The sequence below is a fragment of the Coenobita brevimanus genome, chromosome 90 (genome assembly GCF_032717465.1).
Source record: "Coenobita brevimanus isolate Jiangsu-jjx chromosome 90, ASM3271746v2, whole genome shotgun sequence".
Classification (NCBI taxonomy): Eukaryota; Metazoa; Arthropoda; class Malacostraca; order Decapoda; family Coenobitidae; genus Coenobita; species Coenobita brevimanus.
In genome coordinates, this window is record NC_137043.1 from 29,149,690 (window position 1) to 29,168,969 (window position 19,280).

The 19,280-nt window shown below is 39.7% G+C and overlaps 1 protein-coding gene across 3 annotated transcripts in view; it reads right to left on the reverse strand.

Moving 5' to 3' along the window:
- The window catches only part of LOC145411688 (uncharacterized), a 171,749-nt gene extending 153,296 nt beyond the window's left edge, over positions 1 to 18,453 (reverse strand). For 2 of the 3 annotated variants that reach the window (XM_080281697.1, XM_080281699.1), the window contains exons 1-2: positions 18,242 to 18,453; positions 9,404 to 9,516 (exon numbers count right to left, since the gene is read on the reverse strand). In XM_080281697.1, the coding sequence (XP_080137823.1) occupies positions 9,404 to 9,500 (97 nt within the window). In that variant the 5' untranslated portion in view covers positions 9,501 to 9,516; positions 18,242 to 18,453. The remainder of the gene's footprint in view (positions 1 to 9,403; positions 9,517 to 18,241) is intronic. The other variant, XM_080281698.1, reaches the window with a different exon arrangement.
- Positions 18,454 to 19,280: the final 827 nt, after the last annotated feature.

Sequence of the window (19,280 nt, forward strand, 5' to 3'; positions counted from 1 at the left end):
CGTGGTGGGGGGGGTACGGGGGGAAAACGCGATATTTGGCAACAACTGAGGTCAGTAGTACAAAGGTAAAGTATGCTAGTTGTAGCTAGAGGGTGGTGGTACTGATAGACAATACCAGCTGGAGCCTGCTTGCCCGCGGTTATTCAAAATTTACTAAAATCGCAAACGCAACGACCCGCCGTCCTGCCCTTATGGCCGAGCGTCGCAAACGCGACGATCCGCGTTTTAGGGGTTAAAAAGGAAGTGAAAAGAATAATCCAAAACAATCCAAAGTTAGTCAGAGATTCAGTAGATATAAACAAATCTATAGTAATCACTGGTATAGAAGAGGAAGAAGTAAAAAACAAGATCACAAGAGACAAAAAGGAGATGGCAAATGTGATGAGCTTACTGAAAGAAGTATCAGAGGAAATCTGTAGTAAAGACATAGAGGAACACAAAAGGTTAGGGAAATATGAGAAAAGCAAGACAAGACCTCTAAAGGTGACTTTCCAGAGTGTAAACACTGTGGAAGAGATACTAAAAAATGCAAAGAATCTTATGGAAAAAGCGGAGTTCAAAAATGTATGGATAAAAAGATGCCTAACACAAGAGGAACTGGAATTACTGAAAGAGAAACGGGAGGAAGCAAAAACAAAAAATGAGGGAAGATCAGAAGAGGAGAAGAAGAAATTTTTTTACAAAGTAATAGGATTGCAGGTACGAAAGTGGTACACAAACAGGATGGAATAAAAAGGAGGAAGGTAGTAGAACCATGTCATGACAAGTATATAAACAAGATGATAAAGTTGATGTACTCAAATGTGGATGGAATGGTATCTAAATTACTAGAGATAAATGATTATGTCAGAGAAAATGAACCACAAATAATATGCCTAACTGAAACAAAATTAACACCAAGGATATCCAATGACATACTAAACTTAGAGGAATACAATATATGGAGAAGAGACAGAAATTTAAAAAGAGGAGGAGGAATTATAATATTAACTAAGAAAATTCTAAAAGTCAATGAAATAAAACTAGATATACCATCACAAGTAGAACTGATTGCAGTAGAGATCAACACATATGAAGGTAAAGTAATTGTAGCCAATTTGTACATGCCACCCAGATCAAACACATGGGAAAGAGATGAATATGAGGACCTGGCAGAGAGTACAATTCAGAGTTTAAGATCATTACTACATAAAATGGAAGAGAAATCAGAAAGAATTATACTAACTGGGGATTTCAATACAAATATAAATTGGAATACTCTAGATATAATTAGCCAAGAAAGCTGCTGGGACCAAAAGCTCCTGGATCTCATACAAGAGTTCTTCCTAACGCAACATGTGAGGGAAACCACCAGAAAAAGAGGACTTGATGTACCTTCAGTGCTAGATCTAATATTTACTAGGCAAGAAAATGATACTGATAATTTTAATATATCACCCTCCACTCGGCAAAAGCGATCATGCAGTACTAAATTATAACTTCAGGATAGCATATGACATAGTAAACAGCAATGACAGTTACAAAAAGAGCCTAAACTATAAAAAGGGAAATTATCAAGACCTAAAGAAGTATTTCTTAGAAGTTGATTGGGAAAATGAGCTTAGAGGACAAGATTTAAATGCTGTATATAAAAAATTCTGTGAATTTTATGAAATAGGAGTCCAGAAGTACATCCCACAGCACAAAGAGGCAGATAAGAAAATACAGAAATGGTTCAATACAGAATGTAAAAAATAAAAAGAAAGAAGAGATTTGTTGTGGAATAGATACAGAAGACATAATAGTGAAAGGGCGTATAATAATTACAAACAGGCAAGAAACGATTATACAAGAATAAGGAGGGAAGCCCAAAAACAGTTTGAGGAGGATATAATAAATAAAAGTAGTGATCAACCAAAACTGTTTTACAGCTATATCAGAAGCAAAACCAAAGTAAAAGATATAATACAATTCATTACGGACGAGGGAATCACTTATACACAAGAGAAAGATATTTGTGAAGCACTAAATAAGAATTTCTAGTTAGTTTTTACAGAAGAAAAAAATTTTGAGAGGGACTATGTGGAACATGCATGTCCATACATACTACCAGATATACAAATAGCAGAAAAAGTAATACAGGAGGAGTTAAATAGATTAGACAGAGGAAAAGCAAGTGGTCCTGATGAAATTTCATGTTGGGTACTACGAGAATGTGCAAAGGAGTTAAGTAAACCATTATTTTTAATTTTCAAGAAATCTTTGAGTTAAGGTAATCTACCTGATATTTGGAAAAAAGCAAATATTGTCCCCTTATTCAAGAAAGGAAATAGACAAAATCCACTCAACTACCGACCAGTATCACTGACCAGTGTTGTAAGCAAGGTATTAGAAAAGCTTATAAGAAAAGCTTGGGTAAATCATCTAGAAGAACACAGTATGATAACAGAAAGACAGTTTGGTTTCAGAAAAGGAAAATCATGTGTTACTAATCTGTTGAGCTACTATGACAGAGTAACAAACACAATACAGGAAAGGGAAGGATGGGTGGACAGTATCTATTTAGATTTCAAGAAAGCTTTTGACACAGTACCACACCAAAGACTTTTATGGAAACTGTACCATCAAGGAGGAATTCGAGGCAAACTGTTTTGTTGGATGCAAGACTTTCTCATAAAAAGAGAAATGAAAACAGTACTAAGAGGAAACTACTCATCATGGAAAGAAGTGACTAGTGGAGTACCACAGGGTTCAGTGCTGGCACCAATCATGTTTTTAGTGTATATAAATGATATAAACAGTAACACTGGAAATGAGAGCTATCTGAATATGTTTGCAGATGATGCAAAAATACAAAGGAGAATTACTAACATAGACTCTTGTAAAGAGCTATAAGAAGAATTAAATAAACTTCATGAATGGAGTAGTACTTGGCAAATGGAATTCAATGTGGACAAGTGTCATGTAATCAAGTTTGGTAAAAGTGGAAAAAGACCTGATTGGGATTATAAGTTAAGAAATAAAACCCTATACACATCAGAAAGAGAGAAAGACCTAGGTGTGATTATCAATAACAGACTATCTCTGGCTGACCACATCAGCGAGAAGGTACGGAACATGTATACACTGCTTGCAAATATGAGAATAGCATTCACGTACATAAATGAAGACATGCTAAGAAGGATAATAACATCATTCATTAGACCAACCCTGGAATATGCATCAGTAGTCTGGAGTCCTCATCTCAAAAAGCACATAGACAAGATTGAAAAAGTTCAAAGGGCCGCTACAAGATGGATACCAAGCTTAAGAGACCTAAGCTACGAAGAAAGAGTAAATAAACTGAATCTACCAACACTACAGGAGAGAAGGAAAAGAGGTGACATGATAATGCTATATAAGTGCATATCAGGGAAGGAGAAAATAGACATAAATGATTACTTAACATATGGAGAAGCATCAGCAAAAGGACACTGCAAAAAACTGCACAAGGAGAAGTGATAAAGACGTAAGGAAATTCAGTTTCCCAAACAGAGCAATTGATCAATGGAATGCACCACCGAATGAAATAGTGTGTGCCAAAACAATTCACAAATTTAAGGATATGTACGATAAATATGGTTTAAGACACGGGACAGTACGAGCTTGACTCATTCCTGTAAAGATACAATTAGGTAAGAACAGCTGATAGGTTGGCTGCCATCAACCGAGGTTAACAAATAGCTACCTTACTCATAATACAGGAGTACTGAGTCACCCAATAGAGAGTGTGTCTTGAACTGTTACACGTGGCAACGTCAACAGAGTGTTTCATGATCTGACTGTAAAATTCCATATTCTCCATGAAGCAATGATTTTGCCTAGTCATCACCTAGTAATCCTTCCCTCCCACTGTAGCTCCTTGGTCTACTAAAGTCCACTCTCCCCTACCCCATAACCCCTTTCCTCTAGCCCCCAGTTTGACCATTATTGCCCCCTTCCTCATCCACCTCCCTCCTCCTGTCTCCCAGGTCCCCCATCCCCACCCTGTCGCCTCCTGTGGCACCACATCCTGTATGCAATGAACTTGGTTCGATTTCAGAGGTCTACCAATGTCAGGTTCACGATAGGGAGGTTGGGAGTCATGATAATGTTCAGTTCATTGATGGTTGTGGGGAAGCTGATGATTATGATATATGGCGAATTAACTGTTGCATGGTTCATGACTTGAAACTAAACCACTCATGAAATCCGTATCATTCACAATAACTGCCATTATGTAGAGGGTGTATTATGTGACATAATTATAAAAAAAGCACTTACCATAATCATGACATGCTATTATCAGTATATTTTCTGGCAGGACAATGCATATATATTGTATAACCACCAATAACTGCGCACAGTGACAGTGATCACCGCGTTCGGTTCGTCCTAGCTACCGAGCGAAAGTGTTACCAGATGCGGAAAGCATTACACCACCTCGCATAGTGGACGAGGTGTTTCTGTTTGATATGTCCTCAGCCAGTCTTTCCTGAAGATGCGTCGCATAGCTGGAAGCGTCGGTAGGTAGCTCTTCACCAGGTGGCCTTCCTACTAACAGATCTACTGGTAATCGTAACTCGTTGCCCAGCATGAGTTTTGCAGGGGTATATCTGGTAGACTCGTGGGATGCATATCGATATGCCATCAACAATGCAGATAATTTCTGGTCCCGTTCCATCTGTCCCTCTACGTGTTATATGGCCAGTTCTTGTCCCAGGGTCCAGGTGAATTTCTCCACCATCCCATCTGGCTGTGGCATTAGTGGGGTCGTCCTGGTTTTCTTGATTCCCAGTAACTTGCAGCACTCACAGAACAGCAGACTCAAAGTTTCTATCCTGGTTTGAATGTAGCTCTTGTGGCATCCCAAAATTACAGAAGAACAAATCAACCAACAGCTGAGCAACAGTTGCGGCCTCTTGGTCCGGGATAGCATAGGCTTCTGGCCACTTTGTGAAGTAGTCCATGGCAACACACACACACACACACACACACACATATATATATATATATATATATATATATATATATATATATATATATATATATATATATATATATATATATATATATATATATATATAATTTGTGGTAGGTGGGGGCGCTCACCATCCACTCACTCAATGTAGTGCTGCTCTTGGGTGTCTGCCCTGTCCTCTCCTCCATCCTTCTTTCTTTCCATCTTCTATCTTTCTTTCCTTCATTCTTTCCTCGTCCTTCTGCCTACGGGTGATTTTACACTCCCTCTTCTGTCATTCTTTCCTCTTCCTTCTGCCTATTGGTGACTCTACACTGTGACAATCCAAATGGTTTCCTGTACACCAGAAAACCATTTACTACGCTGAGTGGTAACCATATAACCAAATTTTGGTGCCTGGTAGTTTTGTGGGTAATTATTGCGCTCCAATCGGATTGAGCCGGTGCAGGTTTATATCCAAGGGGTGGTTGGGGTTTATTGCTCACGCAGTGCCACTCAGGAATGAATGAGGTTGGTCACTCTCATCTTAAATGTCAGGACCAACTGCCTAGCTCCGGGCTCCTACGCTCCTCATGGGGCAACGTAGGATTGGATGATGGATATATATATATATATATATATATATATATATATATATATATATATATAAATATATATATATTATATATATATATATTATATATATATATATTATATATATAAATATATATTATATATATAAATATATATATATTATATATATATAAATATATATATATTATATATATATAAATATATATATATATATATATATATATATATATATATATATATATATATATATATATATATATATATATATATATATATATATATATATATATATATATATATATATATATATATATATATATATATATATATATACATATTATATATATATATATATATATATATATATATATATATATATATATATATATTCTTTCAGTGAGTGGCAGAGGTCCAGCAATGTCCACTGCAACTTTCCATTGGTGCACCTACTTGGAACACCACTTTTCAATGTCCTGACGCATGCCAGACCAGCAGAACCTCTGTTGCAGCTGACTTAGAGTTTTCTTCACTCCCAGGTGCCCACTAGTGAATTGGTTGTGAGACTTCTAAAACCTCAGTCATTTTCTTCAGAAACACCAGTTACCAATACTTGCTGAGGCCATCGGTTGTCTCCCACTGACACTTCAGTAGTTCGTTGTTCAAACGAAGAAGGTCCCACTGACTCCAGTAGCTCTTAGTCACAGGTCTGAATCTGGACACCTCTTCTGAAGATGGCCACACTGTATTCTGCTGCAGCCACTCTAGCACTGGTTGTAAATCTGCATCCTCCACCTGCATTATCTTCAGGTCTTCTTCAGTTGACACTGGCCCTGTCACTGCAGTACGGCGGCATTTCTTGCTAAGATTTCCATTCCTACTACACCACTTGCCGCCTATTCTTCCGTCTACTCACACACTATCAGTTGAAAGTCTCTTGCGTTCCCTCAGTGGTGGGGCTTATTGGGAAAAACCGGCTGGTTGTTGCCCCTTGTGACCAGCCTGTATTAATTTACCCGCATATTTCTTGTCTTCTGTAGCCCTCTTCTTATCGTCCTTCTCCTTTGGACATTCATAACTGAAGTGTCCTGCCTCACCATATGTCCAACACCTTTTTGTTGCCATCGTAGAATTCCTTGCACTGTTCTGGTCTTTCTATTTCATCCATTTGTAACAATCCTCCTCCTTGTGTCCTGGCTTTTCACAGAACCAGCAACCTCCTCCAATCTTATGTTCCCTCTTCTACCTGCAGCAGTCCTCTTTCCTATGTCCTGGCTTTTCATAATACCAGCAACCTCCATCAAATTTGTCTGCTTCACGTACTTGCCCCTTTCTTGCCTTGAATCCTGCACTACGACTTTCCTGCAAACTGCACATACTAGACCTGGCATAGGACTCAAATTCCAGAGCCCTGGCTTGTGTTTCTTGCATGCATCTTGGTTGTGCCTGCGTCACTTGCATTTTCAACTCTGCACTATCAACAACATCAATGAACTGGTCCATTAGAAGAATAGCCAACAGGTTAGGTGCTGCTCCAGGGTACGCCTTGTGTGCCATACTCTCCAGGTCATCAGCAAGCTGCTGGAGGGATTCGCCTTGAGCCTGTGCACTGGTCCACAGTCTTCCTCTGCAAACCTCAGTCTGGTACATGGTCCTGTATCTGTGCTCCAGTACTTCTACTAAAGACTGATAACTGTTCCTCTCCTCCACTGACATCTGGCCCAGAATCTCCACTGTGGCACCCTTACGGCGTCCCTCTGCCTATCATCCCAACCATTCTGATCAGTAAGTAACTCAAACTGCACACGGTAAGCCTCCCAAGATACTTTACCATCAGATTCATGAGGTTTCTTTTTAATTGGACTTCCATTATAGCCATGCATTTCACTGGTTTGGGGCCTAAAAACTGGGACATCATAATTACGTCTAGGGCTCAAAACTCCTACATTCTGATTACTCAACCTTGTAAAGCTACCTTTAGATGCTTGGGATTCGTCAAGTTTCACAATACAGTGTCCCTTTTTATTTTTATGCTCTCTGTACACTAACCTGAGGCCCAGCATTGCAAGATTCCTCAACAGCTTCCATTCTCTCACTAATTATCTTTAACTGGTTGCCTACATGCTGTCTGCACCCAATCACAATTCCCCCACAAATCTTCAACTAGTTGTCTACATGCTGTCTGCGCTCTATCTCGTTATTGCTTACCTCATACTTCTGCTGCTGTAGCTCTGTGTATACTTCCTCCTTCATCTGTTGCTGTTCTTCCTTCATTTCCCCCCTGAAAATATCTAGCTGTCCTTGCATCCTCAGTTGTAACTCCTCCTGTAACGCCTTTTGAAGTCGTTTGTATTGTTCTTTCCGTTCTTCACTTTGTGCCTGTAGTTGTTCCCTGAGTTCGTTCTTGAGGTCTTTCAGTCCTTCACTTTGTTCTTGTAGTTATTCACTTTGTGCTGGTAGTTGTTCACTGAGTTCTTTCTGCCCTTCAGTTTGTGCCCGTAGTTGTTCACTCTGTGCTTGCAAAAACTTCATGATTGCAGCCAGAGACACCTCGTCCTGCCTAGCCTGGCTTCTCGCCTGTACACCTTCCGGCTCCATGTTGAAGGTTTGATTCACTGCATCATTTTCTGTCTCAACTCCTGACACCACTTGTTACATTCATGGCCCACACTGCCACAGGCTGCAATAGCAGTAGTTCTGTATAGGAAGGATGTCACACAGTGAATCGTTCTTCTTGGAGTCTGCCTTTCAGTGTACAGTACACAGGATCAGCTCAGGCATTGTAAACAAACAAGGGCTTCTCACGTTCATTGTCTTTATTTACCCAGTAATTACACGATATACTCGCCAACTAAACTTCAGAGATATCACAAGTACTGGAGCTACACACTCCTCACAAGGCCACAAGTCAGACTAAACTGCAACTCCTCTATTCTCTCCCCCATCCTTATATAAGCTTCCTAGATACTTGAATGATCTACCACGTACTTGTAGCAGCAACAGTTCCTAAATTGGAGACATCCAAAATATCCCAGTTTTCTTAATTCGTAGCACTGAAAATTATTTAGCATACAAACTAAAAACTATAATAATAATTTAACAAACAACAATATAAAACATTAAAAAGAAAAGAGAGAGAAAAAAATTAATTTATAACTTTAGAAAATAACTCCGTTCACAACAGCAGACTACATGGTCACTCTGACTCGTAATAGAAACGGCGAGAACCACCAGGAACCCTCCAGTACTACCTAACCAGCAAATCCCGTTTCTCAACAATGTATATATATATATATATATATATATATATATATATATAGTTCCAGTGAAACTGTCGTGGTGTTTTTGTGTATAGAAATGTGGGAAAATTCCTAGTAGTTTGGACTAGTATTTCTATCGGAGATGTGAGGCATATTCCGGAGATTTCAACATATTTTTTTTTTCTTCTAAAGGTAGGAAATAGGTCTTGTCATTACCGTTTTTGTATTATTGTATGAGAAAATGTGAATTCTCTCCTAGGATGTGGCATGTGCTTTACTGCATGAGAAAATGTGAGTTCTTTACTATTCTGGACTGTGCTAATAGGGGGTACCAAGAGTCATCCATGAGTCACAGATGGAGTGAGTAGTGTTTCCATTCCCCCATCCTCAGTCTCTCTTCTCTATCTCCTGCTGCACTTCACCTGCCCTCTCCTAATCAGTCTCTCATTCTCCATCCCTTTCACTTAGTCCGGCCATCTCACGGTACTTAGGCTATGTACACAAGGATGGTTGGCACTACTGCAAAAGAGGAGAAAATGATGTACCCAGTAAATGCTCATGAGTGCTAATGTGGAACAAAGTAAGTTTTCCTCACCTTCGTCTTTAGGATCCTTGGCGTTTTCACTGTTCTGCTGGAGTTTCTTTCTCTTCAGGTAGGCCAAAAACTTTTTAAGCTCCTCTTCCACATTCATCTTGGCAGTCTTCTACCTTAGAAGGTAAACATTATGTGGTAAATATACAATTCATTGTATAGGCATAATTAATCTTCATTATTTGACTTCATCAAACCATTAAAAATGCCCCCCAAATGGAATATATATTGTTTGCCTTCACTATGGCACTTGCTTCAGTTCCAGGGGGTGTGGATCACTACTATTAGGAGTTATAATTTCCTGTCATCTGCCTATAGAGGATTGCCATTTTTTAATTTTCAACACAGCTAGAAGGCAAACCGGGATTTTTTTTTTTTTTTTTTTTTTAAGTGCTCCCCAAAGGGTCCTTAACAACTCCATGGAGTGTGTTGGTATCTTATTTTTTTGTGTGAAGCTCCACACAAAGTCTGGATCACACACAGAAAGACAGACATGAACTTAGGCTTTGTGGAATCGTGTTCATATAGAGTGACAAAAGGAAGTGAAGGAGCATTGTGGTGTGATAGAACGTGTTCAGAGAAATACACTGAGGTGGTTTGGCCATGTGAAGAGGATGGAGAGAGAGGGACTATCTAGAACATGAGAGGATAGCTGCAGTATACCAGTTGGCCCAGGCTTGGCAGCTGCTACGAGTAACTAAACTACTAGAATAAGACAAGGATAGCAAAGAAGAAGGCTCTCCCACTCACCAAACCTGCCAGCTAAAGCCGGCAAAAAAATTCAAGGAACACCACGCATTATATAAGACTTGGAGTGGACATTTTACAGAAAAGTGCGAAAAGAGAAAAGAGACTACCGGTATCATTGTGTTACCTGAAGGGGAAAAAGAATGAATTAATACCGGTTATTATTATTATTACCCCCCCCCCCACACACACACACGCCTCACTTTGGACATTTTCTCAGAAGCTGCTGAAAATTGCTTGTTTTCATACCTTAATATCTCGGAAAGTATAGTCTTTAGGGAAACAAATTAACAACCATTTTACTCATCAACTCTTCCTCTTGCGAATGAAAGTATCCCCAGGTCTGTAGGTCCTTGTGTTGATGAGTAATGACGTGAGGAAGAGAACTAGTTTTCGGCACGAGAGAAGGCATTCGTGCATCTGCCCACGGCGCTGGCTGTGGCTTTTCTCTCAACATGATAACTTACACCACTGCTAGATAAACTAGACACTACTGCACCCAAGGCATGCCTTATGGCAATATCACTGAGCTCTTTTCTAGTATTCTTGGAAAGAGGCTTGGCAGGGACAGAGGATGCAAGGGTCCACGTAAGGGGGGAGACGTAAAAAAACATCGTCCTACACCTGGCAGAGGCACAGAGATGGCTGAGGTGTGCTTGGCTTGCCTCGGGTGCTGGGAGGCTATCCTCACCCTTTGGTGACGTGAACAAGTGGCGGCCACTTCAAACTGTGGCATGAAAACACTTGTGGTTATAACCGCCCATCCACCAATTTTGTGTTGGATACAACCGTCACCCGGTGCTTAGGGGTTAAACGGCCCTTATTTCTCATATGCTTATCTAGCCTACGCTTGAAACTCAGTGGAATGGGCAGCAACCACATCACTAGGTAGCTTATGCCATTCATCCACTACTCTATTGCCAAACCTATTTCTACCTATTTCCTTACTTATGCGGAATTTATCGTTTGAATCCATTACCTCTAGTTCTATCCTGTGTGCTCACTTTAAAAACCTTGCTAATATCTCCCTTATTTTTTCCGTTCATCCACTTAAACACTTCAGTTAAGTCTCCCCTTACTCTTCGCCTTTCTAGTGAGTGAAAATTTCAGTCTGTCTTTATATGATAGGTTTCGAACATCATGTATCATTTTTGTCATTCTTCTCTGAACATTTTCTAATGATTTTACATCCATATCACAGTACGGACACCAAAACTGCACTGCATAGTCAAAATGTGGCCATACTAATGCTAGATAATTTGCAGTATTACTTTAGATGTCCAGTTGCTCACGCTTTGCAGAATAAGTCCTAGGGCCCTATTTGCTTTATTTCTCTCATTAATACACTGTTGCCTTGGTTTGAGGTCTTTACTAACCTTGACTCCTAGATCTCTCTTGCGTTCTGACTTATTAATTTTTTTTTTGTTTAAGATTTATTTGGTATCTCCGATGGTCATGCCTATATTAAGTATTTTACATTTTTCCATGTTAAATTCATTTGTCAGTCTTCACACCATTTGTACAATATATTGAGGTCCTTTTGTAGGTTAAGACAGTCGTCAGTTGAGTTAATGATATGTCTGTCTATCAGTCTATTGCCAGACACCTCAATCCCGTAAAGGGCGGCAACAAACAAATCGCCTCCATGTCGCTGTCCAACGCCATTTCTTTGCCCTGCTTCCAGCTCACATTCCCCTCTGTCATATACCTCTCCACTCCATCCCTCCATCTCATCCTCAGCCTCCCCCTCCCTCTCCCTTCCTCCACCTCACTCGCATACACTCTTCTCGTTAGTCTTTCACTCTCCATCCTCTCCACATGGCCAAACCACCTCAGTGTAATTCTGTATCGTTTTCTGTCACATCCACATCCACACCACTGTGCTCCTTCACATCCTCATTTGTCAGTTTCTCCATGTAACTCCACATGCTCTAGATCATATATATATATATATGTATATATATATATATATATATATATATATATATATATATATATATATATATATATATATATATATATTGCCAGACTCCATAATCCCGTAAGGGGTGGCCATTTGAATTTGAGTTATTTGTTTTACGAGGAGGGGCATTGTTATTTGTTTTACGGGGAGGGGCACTAATCCTCCACCAACCCACCTGTTGGCACGTAGGCAACAAGTATGGTTTGGTTATATGGTTACCACCCAGCGTTATAAATGGTTTTTTGGCTTACAGGAAACCATTTGGCTTGTCACTCAATGTAAAGCCACCTGTAAAGGAAAGGAAAGCAGTAAGAAGTGACAGGAAAGATGGGAGAAATAGGAAGAGAGGAGGGCAGGCACAGAAAAAGAATTATAAAGGCTAAGGAAGAAGAAGGCTGTATTACATCAAGTGAGTGGATGATGGTCGCCACCACCTAACACTACATATATATATATATTAAGGGTCCAAGTACTGATCCCTGTGGTACACCACTTGTTACTAATCCCCAGTCCGACTTAGTACCATTTATTAGAACTCTCTGCTTTCGTCCCTTCAGCCAGAATTCTATCCATTTTAAACTATACGAGGGTCATTAAGTTTTTACCGTCCTAATCTTCCCCCAAAACTGCGACAGACAACTGTCAGATTTACATTCCAGGTTCTTATTTCAGTTTTAGGTATGAACATACTTGGTAAAGATCTATTAAAGCTTGCGGAGGACACCTCCCCCCTCCCCCCAATTCTACCAGCCCTCTACCCTCACACCAATCGCCAGGCAGAAAGGGCCATATTTCTACCTGACTTCGATTTCCCAACGTCTCATTTTCAGCGATTTATTTTGTTTATTACATGTTTTCTTATGTTTCTAGTACTCACTGAATCGATATTGTACACCAGATATATGGTGCATAACTTACAAAAAAAGTAAAGTGTAAGAAGAAAAATAAATTGCTAAGGCAGAGGTGATACGAAGTTTCTTATGTCAGCCAGAATATTGTCGTCCATCTCCTAACCGGTTCCCAGAGAGAAAAAAGCAAAGATGCCCAAGACTGGCACTCCACCAGAAGGTTTCGCACAGCCACGAAGCCTAAACTGTCATTACAAGAAGGGGGAAGCCCTCCTCCAAAAATCCATGATTATTGGACAAGCAAAGAGGCTATATGCTAACGAAGTGCAGTGTTATTTAGCCGTATAATGTGATGCAATGGCATTTTTCGTTGTGAGGGGTCACCCTCACCCGAGCAACTACTGGGTGAAAGATCTTGAAGAGAAAATAAAGATGCATAAATATGTTTTGAACTTTGCAAATCTGTAATATACGAGTATTTATGAGAAAGCAGGTTCCGAATGGCCGCTGTATGGTGAAAGGGGCGAAATATACATTCCTGTGTAAGAATCACATGTAAAATGTGTACAGTATGTATATATATCCATCCATCCCTCATCCAATCCTACATTGCCCCCTGAGGAGCGTAGGAGCCCGGGGCTAGGCAGTTGGTCCCGACATTTAAGATGAGAGTGACCAGCCTCACTCATCCCTGAGTGGCATTACATGAGCAGTCAATCTCAACCATCCCTTGGATACAAACCTTCCCCGGCTCAATCCGATTGGAGCGCAATAATTACCCACTAAACCACCAGGCGCCAAAATTTGGTTATATGGTTACCACCCAGCTTAGTAAATGGTTTCCTGGTGCACAGGAAACCATTTGGCTTGTCACTCAGTGTAGAGTCACCCACAGGCTGAAGGAAGTGGAAAGAATGAAGGAAAAAAAGATAGAAGAGGGAGTGTAGTCACCCGTAGGCAGAAGGACAGGGAAAGAATGAACGAAAGAAAGAAGAGAATGGAAGGAAAGAAGGATGGAGAGGAAAGGGCAGACACCCGAGAGCAGCACTACATATATATATATATATATATATATATATATATATATATATATTGTATGTATGTATATATGTATGTGTTATATATATATATATATATATATATATTGTATGTATGTATATATATATGTGTTATATATATATATATATATATATATATACAGTATATATATATATATATATATATATATATATATATATATATATATATATATATATAGTGTGTGTGTGTGTGTGTGTGTTCACCTGTCAAGGGAGCGATCTTTTCCCTCTCCATCCCGATTCCACTAAATTTGGTAGGAATGGCCCTAATCTGCAAGTTAATCCTCATGTCATGCACTACCAGCTCCGTATACGAGCTAGATTAGGTTAGGATTATTTAAAAACAGAAACCTGAGCTAACCTGAAGGATACGGTCATTCCTCGCACAAGTAACTGAAGTAGGCAGCAGCAATCATACGTCAAGCTCCCAAAAAGTAGACTTCTTTGGATCTTCATCGCGACCCGTTTCAAGCACTATTCACAGTAAATCCCTCAGTCCGATGATAATTGTTATTTTATTCTTGCCACCCTCAGATAATTTCATACGGCTTAGGGGAGAACCAAGTTGTGAAAGGGTTAATGAAGTGAACAAACAATAAAATGAAAAAATACGTCATCGGATTGAAGGAATTAAAAATGACAAGGTTAATCCGTGACCGTGACGAGTAAATCAATTATGAGTTTAAGCGACTTTGTACTGTACAGAACTATACAACGCGTGGCCTTGACTGCAAGTTGGTGCGCCGTATCCGAGCCAAGAGAGGAAGTGACGAGTTTCTTCAGTGACGCATCCAGTACGAACACGCAGGTGGATATATTGCCCTATCACTTATAGAGTTTATTTTACTTTCATTAACGGGGGAAAAAAAAAAATGGAGAAAAGAGCTTAAAACTGAGTGCCCTGGTCCGATCAGGTCAAGAAACTATCTTTCCACAACCGTATACTTTGTGCCTAATGCAACACCGGTAAATACTCAACCCACCTCTTACCCCATAACTCACCCGTTTCAATGGATGCTAAGTATATTGGAAACTCTGACATCAGCAGCGCTCATTTTACCCTGACATCGTCTCTCTCTCTCTCTCTCTCTCTCTCTGGTTTATCTTGGATGTCATTGATGGAAACTATATATTAAAAGTATATGAAAATGATATGAATAGCAAACATAAAAATTTTAAATGTGTAATGTACACGACAATACTTCATGGCTAAGCTGATAGCAGTAACCTTCAGCGTGCGTCAGATTCAGGTAGCATTAATATTTTCTGCTGAGAGGAAACGTATATACAACAGATTGAAAGTCATTGGTAAACTAATTATCAGATAACTAGACACTGAAGTATTAGTTTGTTGGTTAGATAGGTAGATGGATTGATAGACGGACAGACAGCTGAATAGACAGATAAGCTCGTACAAAGAAATAAACGGAGTGTGAGCAGAACAAGAGTAGAATTGCTCTGGAACCTGCGGCATTGCTCTTGTTTCAAACAGTTTGCTGTAAAAAGTTACTAGCTTTAACGCGCGAGATCCACTACGCAGATTCTGGATGTGCCTTAAAGTGCTTTTGCCGTACTAAAGTTGCTGCTAGATGGCGTCACCACAAGTGTCAGTTGATAGCAAATTTGGATTTTCCATGTCAATTAACCTTAGTTTATATGGGACCACTTTTGTCTCGTTGCTGCTAGATGGCGCCATCACAGCTGTCCGCTGTCAGCAAATTTGGATTCTCCATGCCAAGTAACCAATAATGGGACCATTTGTATGTCTCAGTAGGCTTAAATTAAGCACTTTTACTCAAGTTGTCGCTAGATGGCGCCACCTCAGGTGTTAGCTGATGGCAGATTTGGATTCTCCATGCCAAATTTCGATATATGGGACCACGTTTATGTCTCCAAAGGCCTCCTTTTAACAGATCTGCCAGAAGCAGAAGATGAACGGTGGCCGCTTATTGACCTGCTGCCTATCGCCGCAGGTAAAAACGGTGCGTGCATATATCACTGCCCATTATGACTAAAATTTATTCACGTGTTGCCTTTAAATTAATTCTGTGCCATCTCAGACAGTAAGAAACACTCGGTTACCATGAGAAGCATTCTCTATGTATACTTGCTAAAAGGCTGCCTTCGGCGATCTTCGCTCGGTATCAAAAGGCCAGAAATGAGTCATAACTCGGGAACCGGTAGCCCGATTGGACTGGAAATTTTTAATCTTCAAGTTACTGAGCATTTTAACGGTACCTTGCACTAACAAAAATTGTGTTACGTTGTGCCGTTTTTGCTGTCTTACGGTAACAAACAAACCAACATACAGAAATCGGATCAGTATAATATACAGTAGATTATCAGTGATAAGGACAGTGTGTCAGTGACGCCATTGTTGGTCGCGCCCTGTGGGCTGGCACCTCACTGGATGGCTGACTGATGATATTCTTTCACCTCCCCCACTTCAATGAATGGTTAATAGGGACATGTGGGTCTTGATCAAGAAGATGCAGTAAGTTAAATAATACAGCTAATGAGTGCAGTAGTGTGGTGGTTGTTAATGATGTTTTGTTAGGGTTCTGGTTGTTATTTTGTTGCATTGGTTCTGGCCACAATATAGTGTGTGTGTGTGTGTGTGTGTGTGTGTGTGTGTTTAGGAAAGACGTTATACCTAATCTAAAAACCTGACCCATTAAATAAGTAAGATTATGGTGGTGTGGTGGCCGCTTGTTTTCACCTTCCCCATAAATATCCTGCCAGAGGACCTTCGGACTTGGATCATACTTCATGTGGTATAGGAAGCTTCGTAACACCCTTTTTTTTAGCGATTTATTTGGTATATTACACGTTCTCTTGCATTCTAGCTATATATCTTTATTATCGATATAGCTTGCATCGGAAATATACAAGAGAGTATCGAGGTGAAATGCAAAGAATAAATCGCCTAGGAGGTGATGTTACTATGTCTATTCTGCCATGTATAATACGAACCTTTATCATCTGTAGGCGGTATTAAGGGTGGCACAAACTTCGTAGCACCATTTCCTCAGCGATTTACTATCCATATTACTTTTTTTTTTTAATATTTTTTGTTAATGAGCCTTTTTTTTTTCTTTCTTTTTTGTATGTTTGAGGCAATTTGTCACTATTAATTTGTAAGAGAACAAGAGAATATCAAAGTTTAACAGGCATAATTAATCAGGAAAAAGTGCAACGAATCCTGCGGTTCCACCGAGAATATGTCTTTTTGTTAGAAGATACAACCTCATTCTCTGTACTCGGTGAATTAGTTAATGTTTTCCTCTAAACTAGACATGTTGCAGTTATGTTCACTTCCATCTCAGTATAGCATTCATTTGAGTGCATTAGCCAGCAAACTTCATGTGTCTGTTTTTTACTGGTACGGGATACGTAGGTTGACAAGGAGGCTCCTATGACTCATTCATCTAAATATAAAGAGGTTAGCTAGAATAATCCTAAATCTGTCCTTACCATGAAAGGAGTAATGGTGCCAGTATTAATACACTCCGACTCGATTTAAAAAAATACGGCGTTAGGCGGAGCAGAATACAGGAGTTGTCCCCGTCATGAGAGGGCTAATAGTACCACCATCAGTACTCAGACTCCTCTTCAACACTCAACAGAAGGGAAAAAAAAAAAATGTTTGGTATAAGAAGGGATAGAATACCTTAGTTTTCGCGACCATGAGAAAGTTGCAGTCTACTGTAGTCCTTGTGAAAACGGTATTAAACTTTCACGAACATGCGTCTTTCTTGACAAATGGCCTGGTTGTAAATTGGCTCAACATTCAGCCTTGCAGTGTTCTGAGTAATACCAGTTTACATGCAATAACAAAAATAATACAAGGTCGATCCTTGTTTTGAGCGCAAAATCAAGCAATAGCGTACAATACATAGGCTTACGAAGGGTTTGGCTGTAATTTAATCTTTATAATTAAAGCATGACAATTTGGTATATATATATGTGTGTGTGTGTGTGTGTGTGTGTGTGTGTGTGTGAATATAATTATATATATGATTGAATTTGTTAGTGGGAGCGTTTGGATATTTTCGCTGATAACGGAACGGGTCATTGTTGTATAATCATTGAACACAACTGAGACTCAACGTGAGTAGTAAAATTAAATATATAAATAAATATATGAAGCTACTGGAAGTAGGCTAAAAATCAGTTAAGTACGAAAACCGTCGTAGTATCTTACCAGTATTGCTGCTAACGAAGTGTGTACAGCGCCATACGGGGTGATAAACGCTCGACAGTGTCACTTGTAACTGAGGCAACATGGCACGATCAGTTTGGAGGAGCTGTGCACCAAAACGTTTCTCCCACACAGCCGATATCAAATGCCAAACTTTCTTTTCAGCAGATAATATTTGTACCGGTGTTTTCTCTAACTGTTAAACCAGTATGTTTTTAAATTAATTCTCTGGTAAATTTGTGTGTGTGTGTGTGTGTGTGTGTGTGTATATGACCAGCATTGTTTACTGAAGCGACACCTGGCAACGAACTGGCACTCATTGGTATTTGCTATTCCCAGGACAGGCAACGCAGGTTCTGGGAAAACCAACGCTTGTCCGAAGAGGGACAGATCCACCATACAGTCCACATATATACGTACTCACATATATATCCGTACTTACGTACGTACTGTAGGTGCTAACATTAAGAAGTGACAACTGTAGTGGTACACCCGAAAGCACGAATTTCTTCCCCGCCAAGTAGCTGGAGTCACGGCCAGTGACGACAGGACCATCGAACACCCCACATCCACCACCATTACCTAACCCAAATGTGAATATTGTTGGACAGATATGGAACAGCCAAAGCTGGTGATGTTACAATGTGTCAAGGTTGATTTTATAAACATTCAGATCCAGAAGGGGTAAGTACATAAAGGTATTTAATGTGTAAGTGCTGTTATCCACAGCATGAGAAAGACACGAAAATGAAAGAAGACCTACAATGTATTATGTTGTCTATATACTTGCGTCCTATATCATAATATTACAAATATGTCTACAATAGTGTACATCTTTTGAATGATGTCTTTTCTCATCCATTCTCGCTCCCACCACTACCACCCTTCTCACTGAGTTCCTGTCTCCACCAAACGCCTTACTTAACCTCTTGTCCCCCACTCCCTCCAAACTACAGTAAGATAATGATGAAACGATCCGTCAGGTATTGATCCAATGATATTATAATACACCTCTTTATTAAGCTCCAACAGATCAATAACA